We start from the raw sequence: 18,605 nt of genomic DNA, 5'->3' as shown, positions 1-18,605 counted from the left end.
AAATTGAGTTTTTTAGTTTTCGTGTTTTTTTGGTTTTAGTGAATATTTTTAAAATTTTAAACATTTTTTTTTTACTTTTTTTAGATGCACTTTACTTAAATGTATCTAAAAAGTAAAAATTTGTGAAAAAATATTTTAAAAAATTAATAAATACAAAAAAATACAAAAAAAAAAATGTACTGAATTATCTTTTTTTTTTTTTGTATTTCTAGTATTTAGTGAATTTTTAAAAGGTGTTTTTCACAATTTTTTTTACTTTTTAGGTATATTTATGTTTGGTATATCTAAAAAGTAAAAAAAAAAAATTGCTTAAAATATTTTTAAAATTCAGTAAAAACAAAAAAATACGGAAAACAATAAAATAAAATCTTCTCAAAAGTGCTTTTGGAAAAGAGGAACCAAGCAAAGTGAATAATTTTATTTTTTCTCTCACAAAAATTAAAAAAATAAAAAAATTCATTCCAAACGAGTCTTTTTAACTCCAGACTAAAATAATTAATAAGCTAAAAAATCAAAAAGTCAACGCACATTTCAAACGAATACTAAAATGTGGTGTTGCAATACGGCTTAATCATCACCCAAAAAAAAAAAAAAAAAAAACTCACTTATGTAATTCAAAGACATTCAGATTTGACCGAACCAAACAAGTTCTCTCCTCATTTTTGACCAAAATATTAATGTCTAATTTTTGAATGGGTTGAATTATCCTAGCAGCCTTATTGGATTCAAGACATGGTCATTTTGACAAGAATGTATTTACCAAACAGTCATGCATTGAGACTAAACAAACCAAATAGTCAATGCAACCAAGCACAGTATAACATGGTATCCCTCAAGCTCACTATATAACGCATGCAGCACAAGCCCATCCAGTATAACATATAAACAAACTGAAATACAAATTGGTTTAGAGAGAAAAAAAATACAAACAAGATGGACAACAATAGCAACATTGCTAAAAGATGGAGGGTTCTGTTAGGGAAAATATGTGATTCTTCACAAGTACATCAATCAATGGGAATAAAAATTAATGCGAAAAAATTAAATCAAAAGCAACACAAGAATTTTTACGTGATTCCCTCAATGTGAGGTATGTCCACGGGATCGAAATCTGATTCCACTATCAACCAAATAAGTTTCTAAACGATTACAAACGAGACACAAATGGTCTCACAAAACCACCCTTAGGTAAATTCTAAATAATCAAAAAGAAACAAGACGAAAGACCTCACCAAATAGATGAATCAAAATCTTCAGAAACAAAGTTATAGAAGACCCAAAATAACAAACCAAATCACCATTGAACACCGAATCAGCCGCTTCAAAGTAGAGCAACAAACCAAGGCACCAATTCTTGATTGACCAAGTCAAACCCAGAGCAACAATCAATCCCAATTGAAACCCACCAAGTTGAGTTATACACTAAGCACAGTTGCCGAAACAAATTTGCTGTTGCCGCTCTCCTCTGCTTCGGATGAACATAACAAAGCCACACATATATATATAGGGTTGAGTCTTGAGTTTGTTTTATCAAACTCTAGTTGTTTTCAAATTGAATTGGGTCTCTAAAAATTAGATATAATATATTAAAATATATTATACCTAAACCAAACCAAATCAAAATTCTTTAACAAACCAATTGGGTCCCACACTCCAATAAGGAGGTATATCCCAACAATTCTCCCCTTACTGACTTAGGTGGAGACATCAACCATACCCGTCAAAGTTCGACACTTCAAATGTTTGTCCCTCGACAAAGGCTTTGTTAATATATCCGAAATATTATCATCTGTGTGAACCTTTTCAAGTTGCAATAATTTCGAATCTAACACATCACGAATCCAATAGTATCTCACATCAATGTGTTTCGATCTCGAATGAAAAGTAGAATTTTTACTCAAGTGAATAGCACTTTGACTATCACAATAAAGCACATACTTTTCTTGCTTCAAACCCAACTCTTGTAAAAATTTCTTCAACCATAACTCTTCTTTGCAAGCTTCTGTAATGGAAATAAATTCAGCTTCGGTAGTTGAAAGAGCAACACATTTTTGTAATTTAGATTGCCATGCCACAGCTCCCCTTGCAAAAGTCATCAAATACCCCGAAATAGATTTTCTAGAATCAATATCACCGACCATGTCAGAATCTGTGAACCCATCAAGTATCGGCTTACCATCTCCAAAACACAAACACACCTTTGAAGTCCCTCGAAGATATCTTAGAATCCATTTTACCGCTGCCCAATGTTCTTTACCCGGATTAGAGAGAAAATGACTCACCACACCAACGGCATGAGCAATATCCGACCTTGTACAAACCATGGCATACATCAAAGAACTAACTGCTGAAGCATAAGGAACTTTCAACATCTCTTCTTTGTCTTTCTCACTTGTAGGACATTGATTCGAACTAAGCTTGAAGTGACCCGCAAGTGGACAACCAATCGGCTTTGCTTTATCCATGTTGAACCTCTCAAGAACTTTCTCAATGTAGCTTTCTTGAGACAACCAAATTAGCCCCTCTTTGCAATCATGAACAATTTTCATACCAAGAATTTGCTTTGTCGGCCCCAAATCTTTCATAGCAAAAGACTTGCTCAACTCCAATTTCAACCTGTTTATCATGGTAGAATCTTGACCCACAATTAACATGTCATCAACATAAAGCAAAAGAATAATAAATTTACCAACCGGGAAATTTTTCACAAACACACAATGGTCCGAAGTGGTTTTAGAAAAATCATTATTCATCATGAAAGAGTCAAATTTTTTGTACCATTGCCGCAGAGCTTGCTTGAGACCATACAAACTTTTCTTCAATTTGCAAACAAATTTCTCTTTCCCTTTCTCCACAAAACCTTCTGGTTGCTCCATGTAAATTTCTTCTTCAAGATCACCGTGAAGAAATGCGGTCTTCACATCAAGTTGTTCAACTTCAAGGTTCATACTTGCAGCTATGCCAAGTACAACCCGAATAGAAGACATCTCCACAACTGGTGAAAAAATTTCATCAAAGTCAATGTCTTTCTTTTGCCCAAAACCTTTCACAACAAGACGTGGTTTGTACCTCAGATTCTTACTATCATTCTTCAATTTGAAAACCCACTTATTTTTTAGAATTTTCCTCCCCTTAGGCAACTTCACTAAATCATAAGTGTGATTTTCAGGTAAGAAATTCATCTCCTCTTTCATTGCCTTTTTCCGATCATCTTTCTTTGTATGCTCAATTGTTTCTTGGTAGCTCTCAGACTCTCCTTGATCGGAAATCAACACAAATTCATTGGGAGGATACTTTCTTGAAGGTTGTCGGTCCCATGTAGATTTCCTCAACTCAAGTTGTGGTGGCGGTTCTTGAGTTAGATGCTCTTCCTCAATTTCTAGCTCAACTTCATTAGGATTAGCATCATCCTCTACATCTTCAATAGGTGGCTGCATATCTTCCCCATTTTCATCATCAACTGAAGATGAAGGAGATGGATCCATGTCAATGAGATCACTAATTTTTTGCTCCGGTTGATCACCTTTGCCAAAGTCTTCAATTGTTTGGTCTTCAAGAAACACAACATCACGGCTTCGAATGACTTTCTTGTCGACCGGATCTCACAATCTATACCCAAATTCATCATGCCCATAGCCAAGAAAACTACATTGTCTTGACTTACTATCAAGCTTAGACCTCTCAGCCTTTGGAATGTGAACAAAAGCTCGGCAACCAAACACTCTCAAGTGCTCATAAGACACATCTTTACAGGTCCAAACTCTTTCTAGAACATCACCATTCAAAGGATAGGAAGGAGACAAATTGATCACGTCAACCACTGTCTTCATTGCCTCACTCCAAAAGGATCTTGGCAATTTAGCTTGTGAAAGCAAACACCTTGTTCTTTCCACAATGGTGCGGTTCATCCTCTCGGCAACACCATTTTGTTGAGGAGTCTTCTTAACTGTCTTTTGGTGCCGAATACCTTGGCTGTGACAATACTCATCAAATGGCCCAATGTATTCACCACCATTGTCTGATCAGATGCACTTCAATTTCTGCCCTGTTTCTCTTTCAACCATGGCCTGAAAATGCTTAAATACTTCTAGAACTTGATCTTTAGTTTTTAGTAGAAAAGCCCAAACTTTCCTTGAATAATAATCAATGAAAGTAACAAAATAAGTGCACCACTATGTGTTCTAACTTTTAAAGGACAACAAACATCCGAATGAATCAACTCCAAAACATTTTCTTTTCTAGAAACAACATTTTTTCTGAAAAGAAACTCTATGTTGTTTACCCGCCAAACAATGAACACAAGTTTTGAGATATGTACCTTTCAAACCGGGTAGAAGCTCTTTCTTGAGCAAAACTTGTAGCCCCTTTTCACTCATATGGCCAAGCCTCTTGTGCCACAATTCGGTAGAAGTATCATCTTCAAGTGCATTGACAACACCTTTACAAATTTTTCCTTGCATCGAATAAAGTGTATGAGTCTTCTTACACTTAGCCACCACCAAAAAACCCTTTGTGAGCTTCCATATTACATCACCAAATTTGTTGTTGAAGCCTTCATCATCTAGCTTCCTAGTAGAGATCAAATTGAGGCGAATGTCGGGAACATGCCTCACATCTCTTAAGCAACAACTTGTAGCCCAAATTTGTTTCCAAGCAAACATCACCCAAGCCAATAATCTTGGACAAACCTTCATTACCCATTCGAACATAACCATAATCTCCTTTGGTGTAGGTAGTGAAGAAATCAACTCGAGAAGTCACATGAAAAGAAGCAACAGAATCAATCACCCAATTGCTCTCTTGGCCCACAAAATTGATACAATCATCTTCACAAACGACCATGAGATCATCAATAGTAACTGTCGTGGTGTCTTCTTGCTTCTTATCCACACTTTTGTCACGCCTTTTCTCCTTGTTCTTGAGTTTTCGGCATTCTCGCTTCATGTGCCCTTTCTCATGGCAATAATAGCACTCAATGTCTTTCTTTGAAAAAGAACCATCTCTTGATTTGTTGTGACGTTGATCACGACCATGAGGAGTCTTACTCTTCCTCTTTGTTTTGCTTCGGCCTCTCACAACAAATGCTTCCAAATGAGAGGAACCCGCTAATTTTCTTCTAGTTTCTTCATTCAACAAACCACTAGTGACCTGGCCCATTGTGACAACTCCATCGGGCGCCAAATTACTAACTGTCACAACCAAAGTTTCCCAACTTTCGGGCAAAGAACTAAGTAGCATCAAAGCCTGTAACTCATCATCAAAAATAATTTTCATAGAAGCAAGTTGGTTAATAATACTATTTATTTCATTCAAGTGTTCTGGAATGGGGCTGCCATCTTTATATTTTAAATTAACCAACTTACGAAATAGAAAGGCTTTATTTGTGGCTGATTTCCTATCATATAGGCCTTCTAATTTTTTCCATAAATCATGTACTGAAATTTCAATAGCAACATGATGAAACACACTATCATCAATCCATTGATGGATAACACTAACGGCTTTTCGATTAAGCCTATTCCATTCATCATCTTTCATATCATCAGGTTTGCCACTATCACCCTTAATTGGCCCATACAAATCTTTACAAAATAATAGGTCCTCCATTTTAGTTTTTCAAGTTACCCAATTGTTTCCATTGAAGCTACACATGCGACCCATATTCCCCTCCATTGATGTACACAAATAAATAAACCCCAATAAACCGTAAGCTCTAATACCAGTTGTTTGGGAAAATATGTGATTCCCCACAAGTAAATCAATCAATGGGAAAAAAAAACTAATGCAGAAAAATTAAATCAAAAGTAACACAAGAATTTTTACGTGATTCCCTCAATGTGAGGTACGTCCACGGGATCGAAATTCGATTCCACTATCAACCAAATAAGTTTCCAAACAATTACAAATGAGACACGAATGGTCTCACAAAACCACCCTTAGCTAAATTCCAATTAATCCCAAAGAAACAAGAGGAAATACCTCACCAAATAGATGAATCAAAATCTTCAGAAACAAAGTTATAGAAGACCCAAAATAACGAACAAAATCACCATTGAACACCGAATCAGCCGCTTCAAAGTAGAGCAACAAACCAAGGCACCCATTGTTATACCCATGTTCCGTAATATGTTAATTGGTCCTCAATATGAGTATGATTATGTGTCTAATATGATTTTTGTGTGCCATTATGTGAAAATATGTGGTTTTGAATTTCTATCTATTCACCGTAGGAATATCTGTTTGATTATCTGCTTTGGAAATTAAATCGAAGGCCTTATCGGCCACAGAAACCGAAATTGGTCGCGCCATTTTGATTGGCATAATTTTTAGAGCGTACGGTGAAATTTAATTGAAAAATTGATTCGGATCATAATAATTAGATTCAGAATGATCAATTCAGTGCTCCATTATCTAATATTAAAATAATGACTTAGTGGGGACTTATGTAGAAGGGCACTATACATTTAATCCTTACACTTGAGCTCAAAATCTGATTTTGGTGCCTTGAGAGAGAGAGAAGGCCGGCCATAGAGATAGAAGGGAGAGACTTGTGCAATTTTTTACTCAAGCTTGAGAATTTGAAGATTTAACTCTAGATTTGACCAAATTAGAAGAATTGAGCCTCTAGGTAAGCATTGATCTTGAATTTGTAAGTTTGAATTTGTGATCTTGTAAGTTCAAGGTTTGTTTGTGATCAAGAGCATGGTTTGAGTTGGTTTTGTTGAAATTGAGGCTTGATATGTGCATGCATGTGAAGAACTCCTATGGAATCACAAAATTCTAGCATGTAATTTGTGAATAATGAAAGATTGGAAGTGCAATCCCACATGCAAGCATGTTTTTGTTGAGTTTCATGGGAATGAGCACTAATTGCATCATTAGAAGTGAAAATGAAAGTCAAAATGGGCATGCTTGTTGTTTATTAAAAATTGAAACCTTGAATGCATAGTTTGAGTTAATTTGGGGCATGTATGTGATCAATTTGTGAAATTGAGCTCCATGTTGATGTATTTTAGTGTTGGTACCATGTTACTACAAGTATATGTGAAATTGGAGCCATAATATGCAAGAAATGTGATTGAAATGTCGAATTTGAACTCAGAAACCATTCTGGAAAACCCAGAATTTATGATGTCTGCTCGAGTGGGGGGAACCGCCGCTCGAGCGGAGAATTCATGCTCCCAGTATTTTTTTGCAGGCATGGTTCCGCTCGAGTGAGGAAGTCCACGCTCGAGCAGGGAGCTATGTAGACAGGCATTCCGCTCGAGCGCCTGAGTTCACGCTCGAGCGTGAATTTGATGCAACCAGCACTTTTGCAGACCAATTGGGTCCACTCGAGCGGGGAAGTCCACGCTCGAACGGGGACCCTGTTTTCTGAAATTTTGTATATTCGTTCTGTGTTTCGTTTTCCGTTCTCTTTCACTTGCAAGCACTCTTAGGCATACATTGAGCATTGTAATTGAGTTAAAGAGATATGAATAAAGCTTAAAGTGAAAAATGTGAATTTAAGAACAGATTGAATTGTTAGTGACCCTTTTGTGTTCATGGACTATGTAGGGTCGAACTCCAGGGCGAACCAACCAACCGATCACTGTGAGTAATATCGATATTTGAAACTTGTCATTTGTCCAATTGCTTATTTCCTTATAAGCCTTATGAGTCTACCAGTTTGCATTATGGACAAACGTTTGATATGAATGAAAGGATGGGCCAAAGGCCGTTTTGACATGAATGAATGGGCCAGAGGCCATTTTGACATAAATGAATGGGCCGAAGGCCGTTTGACATAAATGAATGGGCCGAAGGCCGTTTTGACATGAATGAATGGGCCGAAGGCCGTTTTGACATGAATGAATGGGCCGAAGGCTGTTTTGACATGAATGAATGGGTCAGAGACCGTTTTGACATGAATAAATGAGCCAGAGGCTGTTTTGACACGAATAAAAGTCTGAATGGGCTAAAGGCCAGTTTGTTATGGAAACATAAATGGGCCAAAAGCCAGTATGTTTGGAACCACAGTCACTTGACCTAAATTATGTATATATATGTTAAATAGAAATATGAATTGGGCCCAAGGCCATTTGGAGCATGTTGTTCTGTATATCGTTTGTATAACTTATGTATTTGATATTATTCACTGGGCTATCGCTCACGCTCATTCATGTGTTTGTAGGTGAGTCCAGAGAAGTCCAAACCCAGCTCCAGTGAAGTCTATGTGGAACAACAAAGGTTTTGGAAAGTCAGCCCTTGTGTCTCACACATGAGACCCGTCTTCGCCTTTTTGTTATTTTATTCTATGTTGTCATGTTGGCGAAGTTTCTGAATATGTCTGTATATAGTTTTCATGGGTTGACTTAGTTTTGGATGATCTTGTTTGTACAGAATTTATGCTACTGTATTTCTGTTGTGAGTTATTAATGTCTATACGTATGGTTTGTTTTGATGTGCCATGTAAGCACAGCTCTATAGACAAAGTTTTAAATTTTGCTTCCATTTGGCCCCTTTACTCTGATGAGTTATGTCTATTTTGGTTTGAGGGCGTAGGTAATCTCAGGATTACTGGCCGATTATGGCCTTAACCCATAAGGGCGAGTTCGGGTCATGACACCAATTCTTGATTGACCATGTCAAACCCAGAGCAACAATCAATCCCAATTGAAACCCACCAAGTTGAGTTATACACTAAACACAGTTGCCGAAACAAATTTGCTGCTGCCGCTCTCCTCTGCTTCGGATGAACATAACAAAGCCACACACACACACACACACATATATATATATATAAGGTTGAGTCTTGAGTTTGTTTTATCAAACTCTAATTGTATCCAAATTGAATTGGGTCTCTAAAAATTAGATATAATATATTAAAATATATTATACCTAAACCAAACCAAATTAAAATTCCTTAACAAACCAATTGGGTCCCACACTCCAATAAGGAGGTATATCCCAACAGGTTCTAAGTGGTGAAGATAACTGGAAGGACCTATTGGACCCTCTAGATATTGATCTCCGCCAGTACATCATTAACTACGAAGAAATGGCTCAAGCAACTTACGACAACTTCATCTCTGATAAGTTGTCAAAATATGCAGGAAGTACTTGATATGCAAAAAAGAACCTCTTTGCTAAGTTGGGTCTAAATCCATTGAAGTATTGCGTGACTGAATATTTGTACGCAACATCATCAACCCAAGTCCCTGATGCATTCATCTTGAAGTCTTTATCAAGAGAGGCATGGAGCAAAGCATCGAACTGGATGGGATACGTTGTGATTTCAACAGATGAAGGAAAGGCTAAGCTGGGGAGAGGAGACATTGTTATTGCCTGGAGAGGAACAATCCAGCCCTTGGAATGGGCTAATGACTTGCAAATTTCTTTAGTCCCACCTTCAAAGATACTTTGAGAGGAAGATGATGATCCTAACGTGCATCAAGGATTTTACTCAATTTACACTTCAAATGATCCAAGATCAACATTCACTAATGCTAGTGCTAGAGACCAGGTAAATTTGATAAATCGTTGATGTATGAAGTAATATTTTACACTAGCCTTCTCTTTATTGGTGTACATTGGATTTCATCAATAAAGTTTTATTTTCCCAAAAAAAAATCTCTTAAGAACGAAAAAGCTGTAGAGCCTAAGATAGGCACTCAAAAGATTGCCAAAAATGAAAAACATGTACAGATTCAAACTTAGTGTGATATGGGCACACTTTGAATGAATGTGGTGTGCACATTTTATTTTCTCAACACTTTTGGGTAACTTTTTTGGGCTCTGCAGCATTAATGTGGACACATTTTATGTTCTCATCATTTTTTATGGTAATTTCTGGCTCCCTAACATTATTGTTTGATTGAGGTAGTGGACAAGAATTTCTTTAATTTTTGAGAAAAATGTCAAAACTAACATTGTATTTTCATCATATTATATTTTAGGTTCTTGAAGAGGTCAAAAGACTTGTAGAAGAATACAAGGATGAAGAAATCAGCATAACTATAGTTGGCCACAGTTTGGGTGCAGCAATTGCAACCCTAAATGCAGTTGACATAGTAGCTAACGGATTGAACATATCTAGAAACCAACAAAACAAGGCCTATCTTGTCACCGCCTTTGTGTTTGCAAGCCCAAGAGTCGGAAATTCAAGCTTCAAAAAATTCTTCTCAAGGCTGAAAGATCTTCGAGTTCTACGTGTTCGTAATGCCCTTGATATTGTTCCATTGATAGGCTACAAAAACGTGGGTGACATATTGGCCATTAACACTACCAAGTCAGAGTACTTGAAGAGTCCTGGAAATTTCCAAAGTTGGCATAACTTGGAGGCTTACCTACATGGTGTTGCAGGTACACAAGGATCAAAAGGAGGATTCAAATTGGAAGTTAAACGCGATATTGCGCTTGTTAACAAATCATTGGATGCATTGAAGGATGAATATTTAGTACCAACTTCCTGGCAAGTTGAAAAGAACAAAGGCACGGTTCAACAGGCGGACGGTTCTTGGAAATTGATGGACCATGAGCCAGATAATCAAGAAGATGAGTTCTTAACACTACTAGAAATATGACTTTTGGCGTCTATACTTTTGCGACTGATTATTGAACGGTCGCAAAAAAATCATTTTTAGTGATCAAAATCTTACTTTACCATCTCATTTTCCTGACCCAATCATTTTTGGACATCATTATCTTATTTTACCATCAAAATCTTATAAAACTTGACTCTCTCTCTCCCCCTCTCAATCCGCCCCCTTTTTTCCCAAATCTGAGCTCTTTCCCTCTCCCTCTCCCTCTCAAAATCTGCCTCTCTCGCTCGAATCTGTCGATCGATTCAACTTTCTCAAGTCTACAACTGTTGAAGATTTCATAATCGGTAAGCCTAAGCACATCTTCATCGATTCAACTTTCTCTGTAATGATCCGAGAAATCAAGTTGTGTGTACAGAAATCAAGTTGTGTGTAATGATCGATTCAACTTGCTTATCCACTAATCTCACTGCAATCTTCACTGCAATCTTCTCGATCGATCAGGTTGTGTGTACAGAAAGTGAAGGAATCTGAGATAACCGAGCACGACTCGTTTCTACTGGTACAGTTCAGCTTTTGATTTTCATTTACAGGTGATCATAGCAACCTATATATAAATTTCACTATCTACTTATATTCATTTTTGTGGATCGAATTCTGGAATTATTATTTGAACTTACGGTTTTCTCATATTCAGAATTAGATCATTGAAATTATCTTCAACATGCTCTTGTTATGTATTAAAACAAGCTACTGATTATAATGCTCTGTCACGGATAGGGAAAAAATGTGCATTATATATTGTATGAGTGATGTCTTCCTCTAGTTGATAAGCCTCAACATTTCTATAAGAAAATATAAATATGAGGCAAATAGACATATTGAGGGAATATTTTGATGTCCTATAACAATTAGCATAGTTCATTTTCCTAAACCTACAATTGCTCAGTTCTTTATTCACAAATACAATTTTGCTCATGCATTGGTTATGTATTTATTTATTTTTAAGTGATCGTGAATATTATTTCCAAAACAACAAAATATTATATCAGATTAAATTTTTTATCAAATTTTGATTCAAATTTAATCAATATTAGAGATGCTCTAATTGATTTCAACCTTGCAAACTATTTCAAGTGCCCGTATCCCATGGAATTATGATAATGGCATTGTGCATTAACAACAATCAATTGTTGCATCAGCTTGTATATAAAGCCAGTCTTGATTGATTTGAATTAGAGCTAGCTTTCACATCTTTATATGGTTGCAATTCTGTGGGGATCATTTCAGTACTTGCAATTCTGTGGTTGTAAATGTCTTTCTTGTTTTTGTATATGTCTATTTTATTTATTTATTAATATATGTATATATATATATATATCACAGTCAAATTATCTGTACTCTGTTTCTAACGAAATGAATAAAACCATTTTCAGTATAAGAGAAGTCAGTTTGCTTTCGCCCAACTGGCTACTTCGGTTGAAATGATATAATGGAAGTCAGCTATGTTTTGCCACCAAAGAAAATCCATTAACTTCAAGAACAAAATTCATTCACTTCAAAAAGTAAACAAGAAACTATGACTTAATTCATTATGAGCAATAATCAAAAATTAAATTAACGTTTCTTAGGCTATTCAGTGTGAAGTGACCCATGTGATGAAACTATTGGGCTCCCGAAAATTTATGTTTTCATAGTAGTAAAATGAAACCAGAGCGTGTGGAGTAAGTTGACAGTGGTATCACATTTCTTTTTCTTTTTGGATACATTGGCGTACATAGCCCATGGGATAGGGAGTCTTGCTTGTGGCAAGACTTGAACCTTGACCTCCTAGTGAGGTACACGGGTTCTGGTGTCACGTTTCTGTAGTTGTTTTACTTTACTGCATTCTTTCTTAGGACGTTGAACTTTTTACATTTGACTGTGAAAGAATCATAAGCCACAACGATGCATTTTCTTGTATTGCCACTGACCTAACTTCTGGGTTCAAGTAAGCTGCCAATGGCATCATTTTACAAAGGATTCTACAACTTTTTCATGAAGTTCCTTTTTAAATACTTTCAAGGAATTGAAGTCACGAATCATGTGCTATATATACTTTATTGCTTGGTATTATTCGAATAAAAATTGAAGTTTTATTGATTTGTTTGAATGGACTTACCCAAATTTGAGTTCAGTTGCTTTGATCCTTTATAAATTTGCATTTTGCTCCCTTAATCAATTTATATATTTGTAGGGGTAAGGCAATTTCTTGACCTGGTCTTTTCTTCTCTGTTGTTTTTTTGTTTGGGATTTATTTGATTTATTTATTATATATTTTGAGCAGATGGGCAATGTTTGGTTTTGCTATTGGGATGCTTACAGAGTATGCAACAGGCTCCGATTTTGTTGATCAAGTAAAGATTCTTCTCTCCAATTTTGGTATTGTAGACCTAGAATGATTCACCTGTTTGATCTCCAATGCTATAAATACTCTCTGTTTGATGTAATTGCTGTAATTAAATACAATGTCACGTCTGCCACTGTTTTTATTTTTATTTTTTTATTTTTGGATTAAATTGTTCAATTTCATCTTTTTAAATCCACTTGAAATACATTTATAGAGCAGCTCCTACCCTCTATTTATTCATGATGTTCAATTTTATAAATTTTACTAAACGTTTTCATGGGCCATTGGTTTTATTTGGTATACTTTTTGAACTATAAAATGCACTTGTCATTATGATACTTTGCAAACTCATTCTTTTTATTGATGTGTACAAAAATAGTAAATGACCATCATTTACTATACTAACACTTGTTCCACATTTGGACTTAATAGATTTTACAGCTTAGCTATTATCAAATTTAACATTAAATTTTTTCGATCCATCTAAGTAGCAAAATTCAAATTCCCTTGTTGATTAATTACTAGAAGCGGGTAAAATTCAAGAATGATTGTCTTGATGATGGTCATACCAGTAGTTATTTAATTTTTTTTCCCTTTTGTTTATTTATTTTCATTTTTTGACAACTCCACTAGTACCTGTCACATGCTAGTAAAATTCTATAGACAAATTTTAGATTAGCCCGATATTTATACATTCTAGCGAAGCGATATACATACCTTGACAGCTGCACATTAGCTTATGTAATTTTAGTTATAGTATGCATTTGAGATTCTACTCTTATGTGCTACTATTGACAGGAAGTTCCTTAGCTTTCAGGTTGAGATTCTACTCACAATGAAGAATTATTGGGACAAGCGTCTCGATTTGTTCTTCGCGGTTTCATTTCATTTAGTTACAATTTACAGTAGAGAATGGCTTTGTTCACACTTTCTTCTTCCCTTGGATCATTTCAATTGAAGCCATATTTACATGCATTTTAACTTGTTGAGATTATATTTCAATGTGCCTTATGTTAGTGGATGTTGACATGTTGGCAATGTGCTTTCCCCTAATTTATCTACTGCAGTTTTTTGATGAATGGGTCAAGAGATTGCTCTTCTCATCCCCTGTGTTTTGTTTTATTATGTTTTGTTCTAGAGATTGCTCTTCTTATATATGTATGGTCATAATTGCAGAATTTACATATGTATGATCATAGCATTATTGCAGAATTTATACTCAACGACAGTGAGTCCTGTCATAAAAATATATATGTATGATTATAGCATTATTGCAGAATTTACATGAGTGCACAACAAAGACTACAGTGGAGTATTAGGTGCCATTTCTAGAACTGAGCAGAGTAGTAATTAGTATTAGAAATTTAGAATTTTACCACCCAAGACAATTGGTGTTTTTTTCTATCTCCCTCAATTGGTGAATGTGATAATGAAAATACAGCCTGAGACGTGTAATAAGATGTCATAAGAACAAGCATAGGTGATTTATGTAGATTTCTCTAGATTTGAGTTCATCATTTCATTTGATTTGTTTCATGTGCTCCTGCTTTTGCCTTAGAAATGAGTTGTGACTTTTTTCAATTGCAATGGAGAGATTAATTTATTCTTCAAATGCCTCATAATACGCAGTGGAGCACTTCATAATGCATGCCAATGGGATGTTCATGCATGCATTTAATTTGTCATGATTGAATTTCATGTGCAAAATAAAAGAACAGACAGCCACTTTTTATTGACTAATGGACAGCTTCAATAATGTAAAATTCATCCCAGAATGGCAGAATTAAGCTCGCCATTTTTTTTTTTTAAAGCTCCAGCACAACTGTATGGCCATAATCAACGAGACATAAGTACTAAAAGGTTCTACTTGATGGACTGGAGAGGCATGAACTGGAAGTTGATTTGGCTGCTTATTAGAACTGATTATACTGACTCCTTTCTATGTTTTGGTGGAAATCACATTTCTTTTATGTTTATCTTCTTCTTTTTCTTTTTTCTTTTTTTGTGAGCGCTCGTTAAATAGATGGAAGGAAGGAAACATTCATTCCATTGACCCATTTGTGACTTAATACTTTGGAGGATGAAAAACTAAAATTTGCTTAACACTGCATCTTAGCTGTGTGAGGAGTTCTATCACGAGCCATTGATCCACTTTTATGCACTGAGGGTTTGCTTATTTGGATTACTGAATCAAACAGAGGAAACTTGAGACTTGCTGAATTCCTGTTATTCTTTTTTCTGTATGAAGATCAGGGAGTACTATTATGCATTTATTCCAAATAAATTACAAATGCAATATTTTTAATGTGCACTTATGGATCCTCCTTGTTTGTTCTATTTGTCAGTACTATACACAGACATGCACTAGTTCCTATATAACCCTTGATTCTTCTGCCCCGTAAATGTGATTTGTTTCATAAACATGTTCTAATTCATTACTATCTCTAGGATGTTACGATACTTTCTGCATGACATTGTTGGCAGAGCTCTATTTCTAACAATTTTCCGTGCTTTATTTTTGGCTTTAAAACCATAGATTAAGCCCCCAACCTCTCCTGAGGGTCGCTTTACACAAGTACTTTCTGTTGGAATTGGAGGTTCTGCCCTTGGACCACAGTTTGTTACAGAGGCGTTGGCTCCTGATAATCCTCCTCTCAAGGTATATAATGAACTTGTATTGGAACATTTGTTTTTACAATGAGGTTTCTAATGCTTGTCACAATTTTTTGTCCTTTCTGCAGATAAGTTTCATTGACAATACAGATCCAGCTGGCATTGATCATCAGATTGCACAGCTTGGCCCTGAGTTGGCTTCTACGCTTGTAATAGTTATATCAAAGGTCTGCATGGAAGTCATTTTTTTTGCTGCTGTTGTGTTAGTCGTCACAAATCACAGTTCAAAACACGTTGCTAATATGTTTCCGGTTCCAATTCTACTCAGAGTGGAGGCACTCCAGAAACAAGAAATGGTTTATTGGAAGTACAAAAAGCATTCCGTGAAGCTGGCCTGGATTTTGCAAAACAGGTTTTCATCTCAGGTTCTTGTTTCTGCTTTTATTTAGTTTTCTCAGCTCTTCAGAGTGTAAATGAAATATACTCCCTATTATTATTATTGGTTTGAAAATAGAGTAAAGTTTCTTACTGATTAGCTTTTAGCTCTGCCAAAATTTTTGGGTCCATTTGTCCACTATGGTCAAATGTCTGAGACTCTTATGCACAAGGAACTTTTTTTCTTCAGACTTTCTTACTTTTCATGCTACATGGTCTTTGCAATTGGCTTGATTCGTATGGATTAGGGATGTTTAAATTGTATTATAGGTCCTAAGAGTGACTTGATTTTGTTGTTTATCCTAGAGGTTTGAATACACTCTTCCTTTTTGTCACTACATTTGCTGTTTAGAAGTGTTGGGAGTGTTAGATATATATATTTAGACATAGATATAGTTTTTCAACTACTTATCGAAAAGTTTGTATGTATAGTTACTTGATTGCAGGCATGGCTACTTTTAATACTGATTTACCCTTGGGATTTGTTTATGGTGTGTAGCTTAGCTATAATTGATTATCATTGTCTTCATGTTATACTTGGTAACAAAGTCCAAATTTCTGGGATGCACTTGGCAAGTGTTAGAGAACCGGTTGGTTAGTCCATCCCCTTAACTTGTTGCACATCCTCAACAAATTTCTTAGCAAAATTAGCTGAATGGGATTGAGTTATGCTGCCATAAGCCAGATGTTTTGTTTTTTGTTTGTATATTTTTTTCCTGACTGCGAAATGTATGACTTGTTGCTTCATCTATTATTGTGCAGGGTGTCGCAATTACACAAGAGAATTCATTATTAGATAACACTGCAAGAATTGAGGGATGGTTAGCTAGATTTCCAATGTTTGACTGGATTTTGAATATTTTGAGTTGATTTTTTTCCTGATATATTTGGTGGTCAGGTTTCCTATGTCTTTAGAAAGCCTGAAGTTTCAGATATTGTGATATTTAAGGTGCCTCCAATTCTTCAGGTGTGTTTCTCATCTTCAAAGTAACAAATAAAATATTTTGATCAATTCATTAGACACTAATACATTTGTATGTATTTTTTGGGTGCGCCTTGTAGGAAATCGGCTATAGTTGAGGTGATGTGTTTATAAAGCGCATTGTTGCAAAGGAACGGGATTTTGTTGAAGTAAGTTCTCTTCTTCATTTAACTGAAAAATCCCATGTGCTTCATCTTGACATCTAATGTTTAGTAATTATGTGCCTTAATAGGTACATGATGTTAAGTTAATGGTGAATGGTATTGTGCAAGAAGAGGATTTCATTTTGGAACCACTTGATTATGAAATGGAACCAGTGGTAAGAACTCCTGCTTCTTTGCTTTATCAAAGTGAATTTCTTATCATTAATCTTATTAGAGTCCTAAAACATTTACCATATTGGACTAAAATTTGCAATTTCTATTTCTGCAGCTTGTGCCTGAAGGTTTTGTATTTGTCATGGGGGACAACCGCAACAATAGTTTTGATTTGCATAATTGGTAATTCCGGGTCACCAATATTAGAATTGCTTAGAAGTAATTTATTTGAATAGTGTAGCTGTATTATTCGACAATTCCTCATAAAAATTCTTTGATGTGAATATATTACTAACATCTAATATTAGAATTGCTTATATTTCATGATTCAATAAGTATTTATATATTGGCAAATTACGTTCCAAAATTATGTTTCAATTATAACCAAACATTTATGAATGTTGAGATTTTTGCAAATATGTCTTTACGTTTATTGTATATAATATTTGCATATATATATATATATATATAATATATCTGATTGTAGGTATTTTTTTTTGTTTTTTTTTTTTTTTTGCGACGGTAAGATGGTCGCTAATACATTGTAGGCCTTTTTTAAACTCTTTTGCGACGGCAAAATATCAGTCGCTATAAGTAGGTTAGGCAGTCGCAAATAGTTTGCGACTGTTATTTTGCGGTCGCAAAAAGTATTTGCCACCCCCACATTCACGACCCCCATTTGCCGTCGCATGGGCCGTCGCAAAAAGTCTTTTGCGACTGTTTTTTTATTATTTGCGACGGCTTGTAGCGGTCGCAAAAAGTACTTTTTTTAGTAGTGTAAGCTCTTGGAAATTGATGGACCATGAGCGAAATAATCAAAATGATGATTTCTTGATATTTAATGTGGCTGAGAAACTGATCAAAACTTAATCTCTATAATCTAATTGGAGTTGTTTATGTACTCATAAGTAAATGTTTCATTAATTAAATTATGTTTTATCAACCTAGCCATGAGTGTATGTGGAATTTTGTGTAGTAGTTTAGGTTTTGGATTTGATGTTGTTGTCGAGCTTTCCTTCGAGCTTTGCTCATCGACCTTTAGGGCTTCTTTTTTATTTTTTTATTTTTTGTAATAAGTCTTGCTTGCCGAAAAAACAGTTGGTAGGTAGTATGTTTCATTAATCCAATAGACCTGATCATAGTGAAAGAATATTGTCCGTTTGCTTTCTATTTTTTAGAACACACAAAAAAACGTATTTTAAAAATATTTTTGAGAAAATTTTGTGAAAAGAGCACACTTTACAACACACCAAAAAATTATTTTTGAATTTTTGACATTTCACTACAACATATACTGATGGGTCGTTGAACACACCAAAATTAAATACTAAACTATACCAAATTCA

The 18,605-nt window shown here is 35.2% G+C and overlaps 1 protein-coding gene and 1 pseudogene across 2 annotated transcripts; both read left to right on the top strand.

The window, feature by feature from the left end:
* Positions 1 to 933: 933 nt before the first annotated feature.
* Positions 934 to 10,565, top strand: LOC114290631 (phospholipase A1-IIgamma pseudogene; annotated as a pseudogene).
* Positions 10,566 to 12,077: 1,512 nt separating this feature from the next.
* Positions 12,078 to 17,595, top strand: LOC114323488 (glucose-6-phosphate isomerase 1, chloroplastic-like). 2 transcript variants are annotated; one of them, XM_082888630.1, is made up of 8 exons: positions 12,078 to 12,919; positions 15,449 to 15,571; positions 15,654 to 15,752; positions 15,854 to 15,950; positions 16,723 to 16,927; positions 17,023 to 17,091; positions 17,175 to 17,261; positions 17,375 to 17,595. In XM_082888630.1, the coding sequence occupies exons 1-5, from the start codon at positions 12,857 to 12,859 to the stop codon at positions 16,758 to 16,760; spliced, it is 420 nt and encodes a 139-aa protein (XP_082744756.1). In that variant the 5' UTR covers positions 12,078 to 12,856; the 3' UTR covers positions 16,761 to 16,927; positions 17,023 to 17,091; positions 17,175 to 17,261; positions 17,375 to 17,595. The 2 variants fall into 2 exon arrangements, with proteins under 2 accessions (XP_082744756.1, XP_082744755.1); XM_082888629.1 differs by having other exon boundaries at positions 12,341 to 12,919; positions 15,854 to 15,937.
* Positions 17,596 to 18,605: the final 1,010 nt, after the last annotated feature.

This window comes from Camellia sinensis, chromosome 9 (genome assembly GCF_055761805.1).
Source record: "Camellia sinensis isolate YWXY chromosome 9, ASM5576180v1, whole genome shotgun sequence".
Taxonomy (NCBI): Eukaryota; Viridiplantae; Streptophyta; class Magnoliopsida; order Ericales; family Theaceae; genus Camellia; species Camellia sinensis.
Note: the sequence above shows the minus strand (reverse complement) of the source record. Positions and strands in the feature narration are given on the sequence as shown.